Source organism: Chelon labrosus (genome assembly GCF_963514085.1).
Source record: "Chelon labrosus genome assembly, chromosome: 8".
Taxonomy (NCBI): Eukaryota; Metazoa; Chordata; class Actinopteri; order Mugiliformes; family Mugilidae; genus Chelon; species Chelon labrosus.
Genome location: NC_140358.1, coordinates 10,654,607 through 10,673,193, shown reverse-complemented (window position 1 = coordinate 10,673,193; position 18,587 = coordinate 10,654,607). Strand labels below are relative to the sequence as shown.

General features: G+C 41.4%; 2 protein-coding genes across 3 annotated transcripts; one reads left to right on the top strand and one right to left on the bottom strand.

The window, feature by feature from the left end:
* The first annotated feature begins 3,518 nt into the window (after nt 1-3,518).
* Nucleotides 3,519-8,214, top strand: ubxn1 (UBX domain protein 1). Of its 2 annotated transcripts, none has more exons than XM_084549499.1 (10): nt 3,519-3,557; nt 4,075-4,139; nt 4,236-4,289; nt 5,199-5,326; nt 5,725-5,818; nt 5,928-6,119; nt 6,726-6,777; nt 6,878-7,000; nt 7,186-7,369; nt 7,642-8,214. In XM_084549499.1, the coding sequence occupies exons 2-10, from the start codon at nt 4,081-4,083 to the stop codon at nt 7,680-7,682; spliced, it is 927 nt and encodes a 308-aa protein (XP_084405625.1). In that variant the 5' UTR covers nt 3,519-3,557; nt 4,075-4,080; the 3' UTR covers nt 7,683-8,214. The 2 variants fall into 2 exon arrangements, with proteins under 2 accessions (XP_084405625.1, XP_084405626.1); XM_084549500.1 differs by having other exon boundaries at nt 3,520-3,557; nt 5,725-5,812.
* A 1,748-nt stretch (nt 8,215-9,962) lies between these two features.
* On the bottom strand, nt 9,963-18,502 carry LOC311491560 (pre-mRNA-processing factor 39). Its single transcript, XM_084549498.1, has 15 exons — nt 18,437-18,502; nt 16,512-16,762; nt 16,135-16,260; nt 15,925-16,043; nt 15,410-15,577; nt 15,016-15,196; nt 13,685-13,789; nt 12,660-12,867; nt 12,413-12,570; nt 12,200-12,326; nt 11,700-11,971; nt 11,411-11,595; nt 11,229-11,303; nt 10,555-10,723; nt 9,963-10,423 (listed from the first exon to the last, which is right to left on the bottom strand). The coding sequence occupies exons 1-15, from the start codon at nt 18,492-18,494 to the stop codon at nt 10,352-10,354; spliced, it is 2,274 nt and encodes a 757-aa protein (XP_084405624.1). The 5' UTR covers nt 18,495-18,502; the 3' UTR covers nt 9,963-10,351.
* Between the last annotated feature and the right edge of the window lie 85 nt (nt 18,503-18,587).

Sequence of the window (18,587 nt, the reverse complement as noted above, 5' to 3'; positions counted from 1 at the left end):
GGGAAACTCACAGTCGCTTCTTCCAATTTACTAGAAAATTAGGCTTTTATATTCTCTCATAACTTTGGTTTCTAATATTTAAAAGCGGCATAAAACCATCCTATTTATCACACGCACAAAATGATAAGCAAGGTGTCCTTAAATGTAATCTTTGTGTTTTGAAGAAACAGACAGGCAAATAAACTGGATTCACAAGGTTAGTTTTATTTAGTTTTATTTTATTGCAATGAACAACCTTTAGAGAAATAAGCACAAAAATGAAACCAAATGGAAACATCTCAAATAGAAAGTGTACACAAGCTCAAGTCAATTCCCAGCAGTGTTTCGATGACAAGAGGTGTCCCTCCACAGATAACAGCAGCTCCACTGGAAGCCAGAGATTTTCCATATGGAGATGCTGTTACAGCTGGTGAGACCCGCAGCAACAACACAGCTGGTAGTGTCTAGCAAGACTGTGTGCATGTACAGAATAATGAGGCAAAAAATAAAGATAATTAGTATAAGTATATAATTAGTAAAGTATAATTTAGAGTTTAATTTGAAGAACTGGTCTCACAGTGTATCCATAAACTAGCAGCTAAACATTTTATAATATTACATTGCATCATGGCTGCAGTGTGGAGGAAGTTTCAATTATGTGAAATAATGCTGCCCTCTTTTGGTCAGCTGTTGGTGAGCTTGCTACATGAGTCCAGATCATTTTATTGCATTTTTATATGTCAGCACTCATGACACACTACCACCCACACCTAATAAAGGGTTAGTGAAGTATCATTCACTATCATGTCTCCTGATCTTGTTTTTTATTGCTGCAAAGATTACATATTACTCTTACAACACCAATAAAAATCAGGGTCATTCTCTCAGTGAACATGCACTAGGAGTCAAGAGTGAGTACTGTCTCAGCAAATGAATCTCTAGACTGTTAAAATTAATCTTTTACATTTTGATATTGCTTTGAACATGAGCATGCATCATTTCCTTGGGCACACCTCATCTGCACAGTTTCCCATAATCTCTTCCAACGTATCCTGATTGAACTTTGACCCTTAACCCTGTTGTTTTGTAAAAACAGAGCCATAAAGCAATATAAGGCTTGACTAAAGAGACCTTCACCCGTATCGTCTCCTACGACTTTGCTCGCACTGCTATTTTTTTTTTTTTTTTTTTTTTTACACCGTACATTTCCACTGTGAAGAGTTATTAGTGTTTTCTGATACTCACACACTGATATGAAGTCTGTATGCAGAGGATGATCTGGTCAGGAAGATTTTTGTGATGCTGCTTTGGCTCAATACTAGAATACATCTTCAATTTTACCCTTTTGACAGACGTTAAATTGACATAAGAGTCAGAACATACAGAAATGTACTGAATTTCTTAAGCTTTTTGAGGCAGATGTAATAAGACTCTGAAAAGCTGATTTTTTCGTCCCTTTAACAGAGGTGAAAATGAATCACAATCAACCAACAACCTGTTACAGATGAAATTATGTTTGTTGCTTAGCAACTAATAATTAATTCAGGAAACAGTTGACTCTTCATTCACTATCCATTCAGTTTCCAAAATTTTCCTCAATGACCATTTTTCTATTTATAACCATTCAGTTCACTCCTAATTAAATGGCAAAAAAAGGTGAACTTTGATTTACTTTTTATTAATTAATTAAAGAACACGAATGCACTTCCACTGACTAGTTGCTCAAGACTGAGTGCAGTGTTAATATTTAATCAATGCAATTTACTGAACACATTACAGGATGATCATGTGTAAATGCGAACAGGATCTGTCCTCTCGTCTATTAATGCAAAACTGATGAAATAAACATAATTACTAATCTGTTCGTTGGCCTTATTGAAATGTATATGAAAAGTTAATACTCACCGAGTAAATACTGCAAATAGAGTTCATTTCGGTCATTAATTCTACAAGAGAAAAGTCAGAAAATACCAAATGAAAGTGTGAGGAACTGAAAGACAAACAGATAAATGGTAAGAAGGGGAGAAAAGCTGCTCAACAGGAAAGCTTTTAAGAGAGAGGAGCCAGAAGTGAGCAGAAAGACACAGAGGTCTGTCCCTGAGTAATGGCAGACTTGTGACTGAGAGCTGCTTAAGACTGTGTGGGGGAGAGAAAAATTAATCATTACACTTACTGTAAATATGTAACAGACCCAACCTGCGCATAAAAGTCAGCATATTACAATGTGTTTGAACACCCACAGACACATGAGGATGGGATAAAACCATCCAATAAGAAACGCTATCTAGACTAAAAGCCCTTCAGATCAGCCTCCTCACACTTAGCTCTCTTCGCTCAGCATGTCAGTGCTTCCTCTGCTGTCACATTATGAATCAATTCAACTTGTGCTGGTATCAATAGCTAGATAATACCAGTTTTAGAATAAGAAAAGAATAAAAGAAAATACATAGAAAATAGAAGAATAGAAGTAAAAATAATTAACCAAGCATCTTGAACTTCTTTTACATTGCTTACAGTATGTTCAGTTTAGATTATGGGCTTAAATAACTTCAACATACTGGTTACCTTTATGGGGTTGTACAACACATATAGTATGGATACAGATTAAACTTAATATTTAGTCATACGTCTGGAGCCTAGTATGTACTTATGCAATTGTGCACGGTGTCTGTAGATCATGATTTCCTTTAAAAAACACTGATAAAGACCAAAGACAGCTACTGCCTGTTTTAGTGAGTCAGTAGAAACACAACAGTAGTTAGATATAAAGAAACCAAAAGTGTGTCCCAGTCTGTTCTGATAATTTACTGTTCTATTCCAGCGTTCACTCACTCAAACACACATTAAAGACATGACTGATTTACTGACTGCATATTTGATTTAAGTCAATATAGTAAATTGATTTCATTTAAAAGATTCATGTGTTGTCTCTATATGTTTTCCTTCCCATGAGCAGGGTTGTGACAGTTTGCTGAGTAGAAATAATACGTACGGAGGCCGTGAATGGAGCAAAGCAAAAACTACTGTAGTTTAATTTCATTATTTATTTTATTTTATTTTGTGCTGCTTTATATGTATTTTAATACTTCTACACTTTTTTCATTTCAGAGGCAACTTTTGTCATTTATACACTTCATCCTTTATATTACTGGACATTTTTACAGGCCTACAGACATACATAATTAAAATGGTGCTTACAAATTCCTGCTCAGAAGAAATAGTAAATCCAAGAAACCGGAGTTTATCCAGTTTAGAATAGCCCTATGTTGTACTGCACATGCATTATTTAATACTTTCCATTAGTGAGTTGGTGACCCAGCAGACTGTCTTAGGCTAGCATGGCACACTAATTCAGAATTAGGAGGTATATGAATGTGAAAGTGATGACACAGAGCCAGCAGTGACATTGGATTCTGTATTTGTAGTTGCTGAAAGGGTTTTGGGTATATTAAAATAGACACTGCAATACTGTTTTCGGTTTTTAAGTTTATTTTTTTTTTTTTTATAAATCGCTTTTTTCCTCAGTTCAGTTAGACCCATGTGGGCTTCCTTACTGTTGAAGCGGCGTTGACTGATGTGTGAGTAGCTAACTAGCGCTATTTCCATGATTATATCTGCTTATAGTACCTCTGTTAAATAAGAAATTCCACTTTTGGGTGTCTTTACATGTGACACTCAAACAATCATTAATAGTTACGGTAACAGGAAGTGTATCAGAGCGACAGTTTGTTTTAAATTGTGCTAGCCAGCGAGGCTTACCAGCTAGCTTTCGCAATTTGAACGTTAGCCATATTAATGCTAATTTTAGCTGCCAGCACAGTAATAGTTGTGTTATTAAATAACTAGCGGGCAGGAATAAATAAGTATTTTGTCAAGCCACTAGTAAAGGAAATAATAATGTTTAGTGTTATATTCTGACTACAATGTTAATGTAGCTGCTTTAGACATGATTAATCTGAATGCTATTCATTAAATGTTGTATTTAGTTTTAGAGGCTTTTATTGTGACTTCTATCGGCAGCAAACGGTTTTAATTTAACGGCATGTCTAAATGAAAGCTGGTGAGTGGTTTGGTAACGCAGCTGTATTGTTTCAGGTCAAAATGGCAGAGCTAACAACACTAGAGAGCCTTTTGGAGATGGGCTTCGACAGAAACAGAGCGTGAGTGACACCAAATCCACAAATTTATCCTGGTTAATATAGTTTACAGATTAGAGACTTTGTTTAACTTTGTGTCTTTTATGCCATGCTTTCCAGGGAGAGGGCAGTGGCCAACACAGGAAACCAGGGAATAGAGCAAGCAATGGATTGGTGAGTCTGACACAAACAAACTATTGTTGAACTGACTATGATAAAGAGATAGTTAAGGTGCTTATCAGTAGTCAGTTCATTACTTACAGAAGGTGGTGGTTGGTACGACCCCAGTTTGGAGAAACGGAGGAGCACCGAAGCCTGATTGTGGACGGGATTGGTGTAAAAACATATTTAAGCCACCTAAAACACAGCTAATATTAAAAAAAATATGTATTGTAAATATGTATATTATCTATCTATCTATCTTGAAGTCAGACCCACTTCTCTGATGGGAAATTGAAACTGTTCTTTGTGAATTCAGTAGTTGCTTGTCTACAGATTTGTGAATTGTGTTTAACCTCCAAAAGTCACTTAATTCATTCATTCATTCAATCTTTATTTATTCTCGGAGGTTCATTGAGGGTAGTCCTCATTTTCAGTGAAGCCGAGATTACACAGTAACAATGGGATAACAATAGATATAGTATAATAATTGTGGAAAATAAAACAAAATAAAACAAATAAGAAACTAACTGATGACAAAATAAAATGACGATAATATTCAGGTTCGTGTGAACACCTAAATCAGTACTGATTGTTTTAGCAGGCAATTCCTCATGAAGCTAAAATACAATTTTAGCTTCCACAACTTAATTTGTTGGCATCTGTGGCCATACTCCTGTTTGATTCTCCAAACTGGAGCAACCAACCACCATCTGCTGTTGGTAGATACAGACTGGATAAGTACACACAACCCCACTTCAAAGATAGTCCTCTCTTAACCCTGTACTCAGTGTCACAGTCCTGCTCCTTATTCCTTTTTCCCGCTCGTAAAAGCAGCTTGTTCTTCTCATTATCAGACATCTCTCTGATTTTGGTGATCAAGTAATCAGCCCTAATCTTCCCTCTGTGATGGGCTTTCTTCAGGTTAATGGAACACGAGAATGACCCAGACATTGACGAGCCCTATGTGCCGCCTGTGAGGGACGTCCTGGGAGGGGCGGATGAAAGCCAGTCCAGCGCAGAACAGCCGACACTTGAAGACACCGCTGAAGGTCAGGGCGTGTTGTTATTTGGGGACAGGAGGCGGCATAACAGTGTGATGGCAAGACACCACTGTAAAAGCCTAGCTAAGGATGTGCAATGTAGCCACCTACAATATGAGGAACTATGAATTTGTTTGAGGTTAACTATTTTTTTTTACAATGTTGCTACCATGGTAGCGTATTCATTTGACGTGTCTGAGGGTTTAGTTTTTATATTTTTGCTCTTTCTCTTCTCGGCAACGCCAGCATCTTTTTTTTGTTTGCTTGTCACATTTACTGTGTCCATACTGAGGTTTTATGGTTTGTTTTGTTGTGGTGTGATGGTGTGTATGTTAAATGAGCGTCTTGTGTCAGTATTGCTATTTCTTTGTTGTTCACTTTCTTATGTGTATTTGATTTGACTGCAGGCATAGCAGGCGGTGACAACTACATTGAGGATGAGCAGGGTGTAAGGCGGCCAATGACAGAAGAGGAGAAACTGGCGCAAGTGAAAAGGTCTGAGTGCGTACATGGTTTATACGGATGGTATAGAATATATGAGATGCCAGATATAGCATCATAGACTCTTTGTTAGAGACATTTATCTAAATCTTGTGTGTCTGTTTTCCAGGCTAGAGGAGCTGATGCGGGTGAAGCAAGCAGAGAGAAGAGAGCGAGAGCGGGCAGAAGAGGTGGAGAGGGAGAAGATGAGAAGGAGGCAGGGCCAAGAGCTGCAGCAGATCCGCCAGAAACTGCAGGATGATGACATGAAAAAACTTGCCGATCAGCGCAGGAAAGAAAAGATGGAGGACAAACTGGCAAGGTAAGGTCTTTATAATGCACATCTTAGAGCAATGAAAAGTAGGTTTGGGTCTTGATCACTGGCTATGTTTATTGGGATTCGAACCAATTGTTGAAATAGTCCAAAAATGCGTCTCCATCATCCACAAAGGCATTTCCTTGATCTAACTGATTAAATCCAAGGAGGAGGAGGATTGTTTATTACAGCAGCAACAGCAGTTCAGAAGTCTGGAATTGGGCTCAGGTTTCATCAAATGAACAACAAGCAAGTTGTGATTTGTAACATGAGATAATCTTCTCTGATGTCAATGTAGAGACTTTTATGAAAAGAAACACCAGACTTGCAAACCCTTGTATGATCCTGACAGATTATTGTAAAACATGCACTCTGTGTGTGAGTAGACCGGCCCAAGGATAGTGAATCACACACTTACACACCACGAGGAGTAGTTGACTTGATTTTTGTGTATCTTGCTGCACAGATTTGCACGTTAATAACATATTGTTTAACTTCTACTAACATTATTTATAACTAACTACCAGCGATGTGAGCATAATTTAGTTTTTTTGTGTTCACAGAGAGTCTGACATGATGCCTCATTGTGTTGCTTATTTTTATTCCTGTCAGGGAAAGGGTTAAAGAGAAGATAGCACGAGACAGAGAGGAGAGAGCACAAAAGGTACCCCAGTCAGTTTTCTCCTCTTCTAAGCATTTCTCTCCGTTACCACTTGTTTGAACCAGTAACCGTTTAAATGATTGTGGTCTTTTTTCCTGTTTAGTTTGGAGGTGGTGCACCCCCTAGTACAGCTGCATCGTCCCAGCCTACCCTGCCCAGCCCCTCGTCACCCACCGGTCAGGGCCCTCCACCCACTAAAAAGGAGTATGATGAGTCCAGGATACAGGTGCGGGCCTCAGCCCTTTGTGTCTTTTATTTTCTGTCTAACCTGTAGTCAGTGGATAGACCTGCAAGTGATGTTTGTATTTCTGTCCAATCAAGTTTATATTTTTCCCTGCTTCATCTTTACTCTCTCCCCTTGCCCACATTGTCTCTTTACCTGCTGCTCCCTGACTCTATCACTTTTCACAGGTCCGTCTGCTGGACGGCTCGACCATCACAGCAGTCTTCAAGGCCCAGGAGCCGCTGGCGGCAGTGCGCGTCTATGTGCAGGTGAACGGCAACACACCCGAGGGTCAGGACTTCACACTGCTGTCACCCTACCCCCGTCACGTCTACACTGAACTGGACATGGAGAAGCCCCTCAAAGAGCTGGGTGAGCAGGAAACGGGATTTGAGATTTAGAGCGCACGCGGCGGTTTTGGTTTAGAACTAGATCAGGATTCATCACACAACATTAAAATGGCAGAACATTGAATTAAAAATGATTTAAAAATCAGGTGAATACACACAGAATATGTTACAAACAGATGATGTTAACCAGACAGCAAATTAGATACAGATCATATATGAATACGATGTGTAAAAGGAGCTGATCTGGCAAATAGATAACACTGAATCCATCCTTTTTCCTCCCTGTCGTTTCAGGTTTGGTGCCTTCAGCTGTGCTGGTTGTTGCCAAAAAGTAAGAACAGGAAGATCTGCTCAGTGAGCCTACCTCACCACTTCCACTACACCAGAGACAGAGCTGCCATCTTTCAGTATCACTCTGTAAGCCAGCTAACTGAACCAAAGCAGAGCTGTAGCACGAGGCTGCATTCAGACAATATCTAGGAACTCTTAAAATGGAGATAGGAGGAAAATTATTCTTCGAGACTGACTGAATGCAGCCTGTCGCCATCTCTGAAGGCTGGTGGTTGCAGTGAGTTTGACCTTTACCGATCAAATGAAGAAAGCTGGCTTCTTACTGATACTGAGTTAAGGAGCACTGCTCATGAGTCGAACAACACATTAATAAGAAAAAAACAACAACATAATCATTCACTTTTAACCTGATACATAGCAAAGTACTACACAAGTGGTTCTGAAAGGGCCTTCAATTCCCACGATCTTCCTGATTTTGTGCAGTGCTACTTTGCCAGTTTTTTATAAGTTAAAATATTGTTATGTCTGCATAGTCACCAAAAATCTACTTACAATAAAGCTGACTTGGAGAAGAGATGAGATGGTGGGCTGAATTTTCTGTCACCCGTGACATTCACTTCAATGATGATACTCTATATTTTTTATTATTAAAAGGTTTCATTAAAAAAAAGACCAAAACCAACGACTAACTTATCCTGCACATGTTTCTCTGTTTAATTAAAGCTTGGTATGGCTCCAACACAGCCAGATTTGATCCAACATACACCATCAGCCAGAAATAAATTAAAGGTTGAAAATAGTTCCCAGTCACAATTTAGGCCTGTTTGATTAATGTTTACAACAAACTACAGTGCTCAACTTACACTCGCTCACTTGCCGATTCATTAGGTACACTAGTGAACGTGCATTCATTCAAATATAACAGTCCTGCACCAACTCTTCGCTCCATGACTGTTATGGTGAATTGTTAAAACCCTATAAAGGTGGCAATTCAACTTCATGATCATTTTCAAGGACATAGACTGTTACTAGTGTACCTGATGAACTGTCTAGTGAGTGTATTTGTGATGGCTTCTCATGTTTGTTTTGGTCTTTTCATGCAATCCGTTGTAATAAAACTGCAGAATTCGATCAGCGTTATCCTTTAAATTAACACGTTATCACACACAAATACAGAGAATTAAAATACACACTTTTCAAAGTTGTGATATTTTGCAGCATGGCAGCTCCTTGCGGTGCGATTGCCCCGCTGTAGGCAGGTCATTTCACTGCTTTCGTTATCTCAGTGTTGGGACAGGTGAAACTCAGAGAAGAAAAAAGCAAGATTAATAAAAACTTACAAAACTTTTATCATACTTGACTTCTCCCAATCTTATGCAACATGGTTATTTCCGGGCCTTTTATTGAAAGACCAACAAAGATGTACTGTACACTTACTTAAGATCAGTTTATACCTGGGAGTTATTGTTCATGTAATTAGCAACATTTTCCTTTCTATCACAATTCAAAATGTCTTCAGTAAAAGTAAACGTTAGCTCCTGAAACCTGCTGGCTGAATAAAGCATTGATTTCCTCATCAAACCAAAAAACAAAAATGAGCAAACTCTGTTTATTTTTATTGCTTTACGACTACAGTAAACCTCTTGAAAGTCCTTGTAAGGCGCTACCAGCCAGGAGCAAAAGTCCAATAAGTTTGCCCTAAGCAGCGCAAGCACTCCCAAGATTTCTTGGCACAGAGGGCTGAGGAAGACGGAAAACACCTTTATATGACTATGACTCTGTAGGTTTGACTGAATATTACGCTAGCTGACGATACTCACGGGCTGATGTTAAGCAGATATAATGAATACCATGTTCACCATCCTAGCAAAGCTTGTCCCAATTCTCTTAAACACAAAGTGAACCTGTAGAGAATGTCATTAGTTTTGCAGGTAATCAACCAAAGCACTAGACAGCTTTGAATTCAGACCTGATGACTGTGCAAGATGGAAAGAAACACAAAACCAAAGGGTGGTGCTAAAGTAACAGGCACTAGGTTACAGTAGGATACATTGTCAGGTGTGGTCTATCAGCCCTAGAGCCATGCTGCTAGCTTGGCTAAAAAGAGAAATTCAAGAAGAAGATGTGAGTGCTTGCCCTACTTCAACGCGCCACATATCTGATTCTTTTCTGTTCTTCCTGACATGTAAAAACAAACAGTACACAATCCTTTTTTCCCCCCGGAACAGCTTTAGTTTCACAGTGAGTGACTGTCACGGCTGATTTTTCAACCTCATTGTGAAGCACAAGCACACAGACACACGACACAAAAGAGCTCCGTGACACACTATAAAACACCTTTATATACACATTAGAAAAAACAACATAGCCTACTCAGTGGAATGGTATAAAATGTCAATTATACATCACCTGTAAAGCTGGACAAACTGGATGACATCAAAACATGAGCAAAAAGGGGATCGGCTTGCCAACAAATACAAAAATAGTTCTGATTAAAATGAGCGTCAATGTTTCATCGTCCTATCGTTGCCCCTCAGAATCAACACTGAAATGTCAGGACGTGTTAAATGAGCCCAACGTCTCATTTTCACAAATCCAGGACAGTGAGGTAACTCAAGAGGAAGGACGGAGAGGAAAGGAGGATGCTGGGATACATTTTAGCAGGTGGACCTGCGGGGGCAGTTTGTTGTCCAGCTGCTTCCAAATGTTCTCTTTAGCTGGGTGGATAGTAGCCCTGGTTGTAGTTCCAGGTGTTCTGGTAGCCGTAGGTGCCGTATTGTGGTTGCTGGGGAAAAAAAAACAACAAACAGAACATCTTTAAGTAAACCTTGCCACATTAAACCCTGCTCTAAAAGCATAAAAACAACCACCATCTACATTTAAAATGTCCCCATTCCAGTTCATATCTGATCCCACCTGGTACCAGCTGCTGTATCCTCCATAGCCGGCCTGCGAGGTCATGTCGGCGCCCATCATGGGGGGAGGCGGCGTAGTGATGGGGACGTGCGGCATGGTGGGAGGGACTGCAGACACGGCAACTGCTGAGCCGTCTTCACTTTTGCTCAGCTTCTCTGAATCCTCATCCCTTAAAAGTCAAAATATAATAAAAGGTCTCTCTAAAATTAAATAGGCAGAAATAAACAAAAAAGATACTTTATGCAGACTTCAAATCTAATTTGACTTTAAAAGCGTCATCAAGAACAGAAAAAGGGAAGTGTGTTAAAAATGGTAGTATTTTCAATTTGGATGTGAATGACCTTAAATTAATAAATTATCCATAATTATAATAATTATAAATTATAACATACATCCAGTATGTTTTAGTACATAGCTAAAATAACAGTCCAAACATATATGGACTTAATTGTTTGTAAATCACACATGTACAGTATGTATGTATCTGGGAATTGTTTATTTAAATAGAACAGCACGTAGCCGCAACATTTAAATGACTACCAACAGAACGTAGAGTAGTAGAATTTGGCTAAAATAATTATGTTTAATGAAGTGACTCATTCATGGCATCCAACCCAGAGTTCCCAGAGAAATGCGTCTTTGGATCCATTCAAGTTTAGTTATTCCTTCCTCACCCGTTCTCTGCTCCTCTCTTTGTTCCACCCAGCTCCTTCAGCAGCTTCTGGTGTCCCTCATAGACGGACACCACACTGCAGAGGACAGACAGTGAAGAATAACATTCACATTAAGATGACAGATGGGTTTATATACCTAAGTTGATTAATAAATAGTTGCCATTCGGCAGACTGGCGCTGACCTCTGGATAGAGTTGCTATAGTCCTCTGTGAACTGTAGGCCTCTCTGTGAGAGGAGGATCTTAGTGTGAGGGGCGAGCGGAGCTGCCAGAGCTCGTGTCACACACTCCTGCACCGCCTCAGCTGAGGCCCAGGGGTCTCCCGACACCTCCAGCTCCAAAAGGTTCAAATGCAGTTTATCATTATCCTGTGAGAGACACACACGTATGCAAACAATCAATGAAGATTGATCAAGAACGTGACAGTAAGACTGATTTCTTTGTCTGTGTTACTGTGGATTTATTAGCTCACCGGACTAATCTCCAGTGCCTCCTGTAAAACTATGCGGGCTCTGCTGGGGTTCCTGCTCAGTTTCAGCAGCAGGCGAGCTAACTTGATGGAGTAGAAAGCGTGTAACGGGGGTTTCTCTTTGGATTCGGCCACCGCCTCCCTCAGCAAGGCCTCTGACTGCTCCAGCTGGCCCGCTCGCCTCTCTAGAGCGGCCCTTCGGAGACGGACGACTGCCAGACCCGGCACAATCTTCTCCAGGGCCTCCAGAACTCGCCGAGCCTCCGTTAAGTCACCTGACAAAGACGGACACCTTGTTAGTATGGTGTCGAATATAAGGCTCTATACTGGTGTGAATAACACTTTCGCATACTACACAAAATCAGATAAACTATGTTGTGTCTTTACATTTCTGTTGTTTGCATCCCAAAGCTGTATACTGGACAACGTAAGACCATCAACATTTTAAAGAAATGATTAAAGGTGCTTTGTATGGTGTGTGTTTGTGTGTTGTTTCGTCGTACCGTGCCTTTCCTCGAACGTAGCCCACTGCATGTGGATGTTGGGTTTGTAAGCCAGGTGAATCTCGCAGGCTCTTTTGTAAACCGCCCGGGCCTCGTCCACGCTGTGCGGCTCCAGGTACTGAACGTACTGAACAACACAGACGCAAGAGCTCGTTAGACACAACATAAGATGAAGTTTCTTACGAATGCTTCCTCTAAAGGCTTTTTTCTTACCCTGGTCCAGAACTCCTCATACAGCGCACAGGCAATCAAGCAGCGCTCAAAGAGGATGCGTACTCTGTGGTCGTCACGGGCAACGGCAGCACCATGCTCTGACTCTACCTGAGGCTGGGATGTGACCTCTGACCCCTCTGTGGCTGCCTGGTTTGGTTCTATGGGAAAACGACAGCGTTAAAACTTCAAGTCTTTCATGGCAACACAGACAGTGTGTAACACGTGTGACAACTGATGGCATCTTCACCTTGCGTGTGTTCTCCTTGCGTGTGTTCTCCTTGCGTGTGTTCTCCTTGCGTGTGTTCTCCTTGCATGTGTTCTCCTTGCGTGTTTTCATCTTGGCCGGCGTCTGCGGTGTCGCTGTTGAGCTGAGCGATCTCCCAGTCCAGGTAAGAGTGCCAGGCGCGGAGCTGGATGCGGTCGAGGGGCTTGACGTGGAAGTACGGCCGCTTGATCTGAGGGGAGAGGAAGGTGGAGTTGCAGAGTGCAACTTGATTACAGACAACTATGAAATGAAAAAGGAGCTTGGGGAATCCTGCTGCTCAGTTCAAATTGGATTTTTAACACCTCTTAAAGGTCAAACTGACATTAAATATTTGCTTTTCTTAATGTTCTGATCACTTAGATCCCAGTTCAGATCCTGATTTTAGCCCCATTCACACTGGACTTCTAGTAATTTGTAATCACCGTGGAGGTTGGCCATGTCCATGAATGTAAATGGGGCTTTTTTTTTGACATTTTTTGACTAAGCTGAATTTTAAGTAACATTTAATAGTTTGGTTCTTTTGCAGCGAAAGTGCTGACACTCCTCAAATTAAGGTATCAGACAGCTTGTGCTTGGTTTAATGCATGATGTTCTGCAAACTGGTTTGTTTTTCCATCATCACTGTTACCAGATGGAGGGAACACAGGCACCAAGCAAAACACAAACAATGGCAGTGTGTGTTGTCTCTGTGTACACTGACATACACACAGCTTGTCTGATCAAACATTTCAGTTGGTCATAATAAACCCACCCTTAGCCCCAGGCGTAGGTGGATTTTGGTTTTAGACCAGCAAACCCTTTGTGCAACTTTCAAACTACTTCTCTTGACTAAGAGCCGGTTCCCTGGCTGTCAAAACGAGAAGAACTGGTTTAAGACTAGAACTATCCCTCATATTTCCATGGTTTGAAGAGGGGTAAGAAAGCAGTTTTTCCACCAGCGCCCAACACCCGCTTCACATCTAATTGCTGCATTGTCAAACAGAAAAAAGAAAACAGCAGAAACTTACGGCGTCTTCAAAGTTCCATCTCTTCCGCACTTCTCCCTCGTTGTCCTGGTAAACTTTGTCCCTGCGAGCCAACACTTGCTCCCTAATCTTCTGCATCAGCTCCTCCTAAACACACAGGAGGAGAATCTATTTACGCATGCCTTCAATGTACAGGTACAGCTGAAAATATTAGAATATCCTGAAAAAGTTCAATATTTTTTGTCAATGGCTTCAGAAAGGGGAAACTCATATATATTATCTAGATTCATTACACATGGAGTGAAATATTTCAAGCCTTAATTTCTTGTAATTTTGATGATTGTGGCTTACAGATAATGAAACCCAAAACTCAGTCTCAAAAAATTAGAATATTGTGAAAAAGTTCAATATTGGAAACTCATGGTGTCACACCCAAATCAGCGAATTAACTCCAAACTCCTGCAAAGGTTTCCAGAGCCTTTAAATGGTCTCTCAGTCTGGGTCAGTAGGCTACACAATCATGGGGAAGACTGCTGACTTGACAGATGTCCAGAAGACAGTCATTGACGCCCTCCATAAGGAGGGAAAGCCACAAAAGGTCATTGCTAAAGAAGCTGTTCTAAATTGCTAAAGTGCTGTATCCAAGCATATTAAAAAAAAAAAAGCTGCACCAGCAACAGCGATAACCGCAGCTTTGAGAGGATTGTCAAGCAAAATCCATTCGAGAAGGCTGGAGTCAGCGCATCAAGAGCATCTACGCGCAGACGAATCCTAGACACGGGCTACAAATGTCGCATTCCTCAAGTCAAGCCACTCCTGAACCAGAGACAATGTCAGAAGCGTCTCGACTGGGCTGAGGAGAAGAAGAAGTGGACTGTTGCTCAGTGGTCCAATGTCCTCTTTTCAGATGAAAGTAAATTTTGCATGTCATATGGGAGTCTGGAGGAAGAGTGGAGAGGCACAGAATCCACGCTGCTTGAGGTCCAGTGTGAAGTTTGTGCCATGTCATCTGCTGCTGTTGGTCCACTGTGTTTTCTGAAGTCCACAGTCAACGCAGCTTCTTTCTGCTGACAAGCTTTATGGAGATGCTGATTTCATTTTCCACTTTGCACCTGCTCACATTGCCAAAGGCACCAAAAGCTGGCGCAATGACCATGGTGTTACTGTGCTTGACTGGCCAGCAAACTCGCCTGACCTGAACCCCAGAGAGAATCTATGGGCTACTGTCAAGAGGAAGGTGAGAGACACCAGACCCTCACTTTCTGAAGTGATTGACAAAAAATATTCAACTTTTACCTCTTTTTTACCTCACAAGTAAATGCATACGTGTTTGAAAGCTTCTCATTCGTGTGAAGCAGGTGGATGTCACTCACCGAGTCTGTGCCCTCTGGTGTGGCGGGCTCTTCCTCGCCCGGCGGCCTCTCCTCGTCCTTCTCCTGGGCCTGTTCAGCGCGCTCTGCCTTCTGGCTCTGACGGCAGAACGTCCTCAGCTCCTCATACTCCTCCGCGGACAGCACCTCCTTAGGCTCATGGTTGTTCAGGTGTTCTCTGAGCCTGAGGCAGGGCAGGAGGACGGGAGGGGAAAGATGCAAAGTGAGATTAACAGTAAAAGAAATTGTGGATTGCACCGTGGTGCAAAAGCAAACTGCGCAGTGAAACACAAACGTTAGATTGTGATTTTCATGTCGACGAACAAACAAACAACTACACACATTAAGTCTGTGTTTTCCACAATTTCACAAAGTGAAGACTGGGTGGTGGTCTTACTTGTCGTAGTGGGTGTTGTATAGCTGGGTGGGGACTCGAAGGGCTCTGTCTAGGACGGCTGTTGCGTTCTTCATGTTCCCCTGCTCCTTCTCCCACTCAACATACAGATCCCATAGCCGGTCCGAGTGGAAGTCCAGACCTGCTGCCGTAATCGCATTCTCAAACACGCTGAGGGTGGAGGTTGGAAAGCGAATTAAAACAGAAAAGCTACTTCTTGTTGTTCAGTGTCAGATCTCATTGGAAGTGCTTTAGCTCAAGAAATATACAAGCAACAGCGAGACTACGTTCACTCAGTGACAGAGTCTTAATAAAAATAACATATAGGAGTTAACAGTTCTTATAACTAACTTATATCATCTTCATTGTGATTCGAGCGTTACAGTGAAGATTGCTAAACCAATTTACAGCACGAAACACTTTGAATGTAGGGGACTCAAATCTGTCTGACAGCAGTTTAAATCAATCTGTTCATTTAACACTTAGTCTTAAATGCGTATGTGAGTGTGTCTGTTCACCTGCGAATCTTCTGTGGCGACTCAGGCAGGTTCATGTTGAGTGTCCCGAGGAGCAGATTGATGTAGTGGATCCACAGATCTACACTCAAAGGGATTGCCTGGAGACCCTGGATACACACCTGACAGAACGCACCACCACCAAAAACGTTAACAGATTGAAAAGCGGTGAAAAACACTTAATAAATAATTGTAAACGTTCTTCTGTTTTACCTCCTCTGCTTTGTCGTTAAAACCCGCACGACGCTCCAGGTCTGCATATTTCTTCCAGTAGCCGTAGCAGAGCGGGTAGCGAATAAGGAAGGCCTCTAACGATCTGCGTGAAGCTGTGATGTGACTCTAGACAGATGAGAGAAACATTCTAACTATGGCTGCAGGTGATAATGTGTCCTTACTGTGGGACAATATGGTTTTTTTTTTTAATCCAAGCAACACTGGCTCTTCTCACCAGCACGCACACGCACACACACGCACACACACACGCACACACACACACACACACACACACACACACACACACACACACACACACACACACACACACACACACACACACACACAAACACACACACACACACACACACACACACCTCTTGTTCGCAGTATTGCAGCAGATCTGTCCAGCTGGTGAAGTCTTGGGGATTATCATGAGCAGCTTTCCACAGACGCTCAAAGTCCGCAGGTATCTCCCCCTCCTCGTCCTCTGCAGATGGGGGCATGGGGAAGGACGTAGGCTCGGGGTCTATTGGAGCCTCAGGGGGCGCGGCGGCACTGCCATTCTCTTCTGACACCTCAGCCATCTCGGTCGGAGGCGGCGCAGGGATCTCAGAAGCTTCCATGTCTAAAGAGAAGAAGGTCAATAGCAAATCCCCATTAATATAAGTGAAGGTCACCATTAGCTCCTTTCATGTTAAACATGCTTCGTTAACTTGTGACCTCTATGTACCTAAAGACAAGGTCAAAATGAGTCAGTGTGACAGTCTCTAGCAACCACGAGATCCTTGATACTTAAATGTATCATACGTTATCTGGATAAAATATTCAGCAGTGAATGATTTGTTTTCTTTTGACAAATGTGTTTATTCATTCAACAGGCGCAATGAAATACAATAAAGGTTCACATTCAGGACTCATCTTATACATGTTTTGAAGTCTGCACCCACACGCACTGATCCCAGGTGTGGAGAAAACACAAATACCCACACACATAGAATGAATGCAGAATTATAAAATAAAGGAGCTAGATAAACAGCACTGTACTGGCAGAGGCTGCATCATCTTTAAGCACCTATTTATCTATGTAGTCTATCATAGGGCCCCAAACAGATTCTCATTTTCCAAGTGATCACCTAGATTTAACAACATCATGAGGTCTTTAAGTCATGCTTTGAGTATAAAAGATGATTTTCACTCCAGCAGTATTATTCTATTATTTTATTAAGGACGTTTTGTTGTTGTTTTTTTAAGTTGACCAAATGAATACAGTGAGTAATTGTCCTCACTAGTTGCCAGTGTGACGTTTCCATTTGGTTCAATTTACCACAACACAGAAAAAATGTGTGATGTTTTTCTTGACATCATCATTCATTCTGAAACTCACTGATTTATCACTTCAACAGCTGATAGTGGTTGTCAACCAGTGAATCACAACACAGACAGGCTGAGTAGTTTCAGGTAATAGTTCAACTTTCAGTCATTTATTATTGTATTGAAAAGGCTGCTCTGTGAGAGAGCAGCCTTTCTTCAGACCCTCTCTCACAGAGCAGCCTTTTCAATACAATAATAAATGACTGAAAGTTGAACTATTACCTGAAACTACTCAGCCTGTCTGTGTTGTTGTCTTTGTATTTCTCAGCATGCTATAAAAACATCTTTGCACATCAGTTGCAACACTGGATATTCAGCGGCTGTTTGCTTTGAATGCTTTTTGCTTTTCTTATGAAGGAGACTTCAGACCCTTTTCTCATGTAATTCATCAACTTTCTAGTTCTGCTGCTTCTTGGACAGTGCCATGGCAACAGCAACCATGCAGAATACTTTTATAATTTATAATTGAGTATGGTCTTTAGCTGGTTAATAAACGCGACCAAAAGATCCAAAACACAAATAAAAACCAGTACATGTGCTTTAATTCTCACAAAAACCTTCCTGCTACAGGTATGTTTGATTCATTTACAAATAGCAGTGCAGAGTTTAGACGCCGTTTGAAGGACCACTGGGTTCAAGTGGACATAAATCAAATGAGTTTGTGACAGAAGCGAAGCAGCAGATGCCAGCCACCTCGAGTAAGCCTGGGAAGTAAATTAGATAAAGTTAGTTAGAAGGACACTGTCTCTTTTCGTGCTGTGTGGAGCTGGATTCAGGTTAGCTTAGCCTAGCTTGTCATGCTTGCCCTGACAATGCGTCCGACCGGAGGGTTTATTTAAAACGCCTGCAGATGAAACCAAAGCTCTGCAGCGGCCGTGAAACGACGCCGAACTGTGATTTATACATTCATTAAGGTCAATCAAACTACCTGGAGACTCTCCGAGTTCCCCGTTGCCGCTCATCTCCTCACAGCCCTCGGCCGCCATGATGGAAAAAAAAAAAAACACCTCTTGATGACGTCACTCATGCGCGACAGGAGTTATATTTAACTGAACTTTACATAAAACACTAATTTAATA

Excerpts from the sequence above, each read along its gene's own strand:
- ubxn1 (XM_084549499.1), top strand. The coding sequence starts at position 4,081 with ATGGCAGAGCTAACAACACTAGAGAGCCTTTTGGAGATGGGCTTCGAC. Across the intron at positions 4,290-5,198 it reads ATAGAGCAAGCAATGGATTG|GTTAATGGAACACGAGAATG; the intron begins GTGAGTCTGACA and ends GGCTTTCTTCAG. Across the intron at positions 6,120-6,725 it reads ATGGAGGACAAACTGGCAAG|GGAAAGGGTTAAAGAGAAGA; the intron begins GTAAGGTCTTTA and ends TATTCCTGTCAG.
- LOC311491560 (XM_084549498.1), bottom strand. The coding sequence starts at position 18,494 with ATGGCGGCCGAGGGCTGTGAGGAGATGAGCGGCAACGGGGAACTCGGA. Across the intron at positions 12,327-12,412 it reads ATGAGGAGTTCTGGACCAGG|TACGTTCAGTACCTGGAGCC; the intron begins GTAAGAAAAAAG and ends TGTGTTGTTCAG. Across the intron at positions 10,724-11,228 it reads AAGAGAGGAGCAGAGAACGG|GGATGAGGATTCAGAGAAGC; the intron begins GTGAGGAAGGAA and ends TTGACTTTTAAG.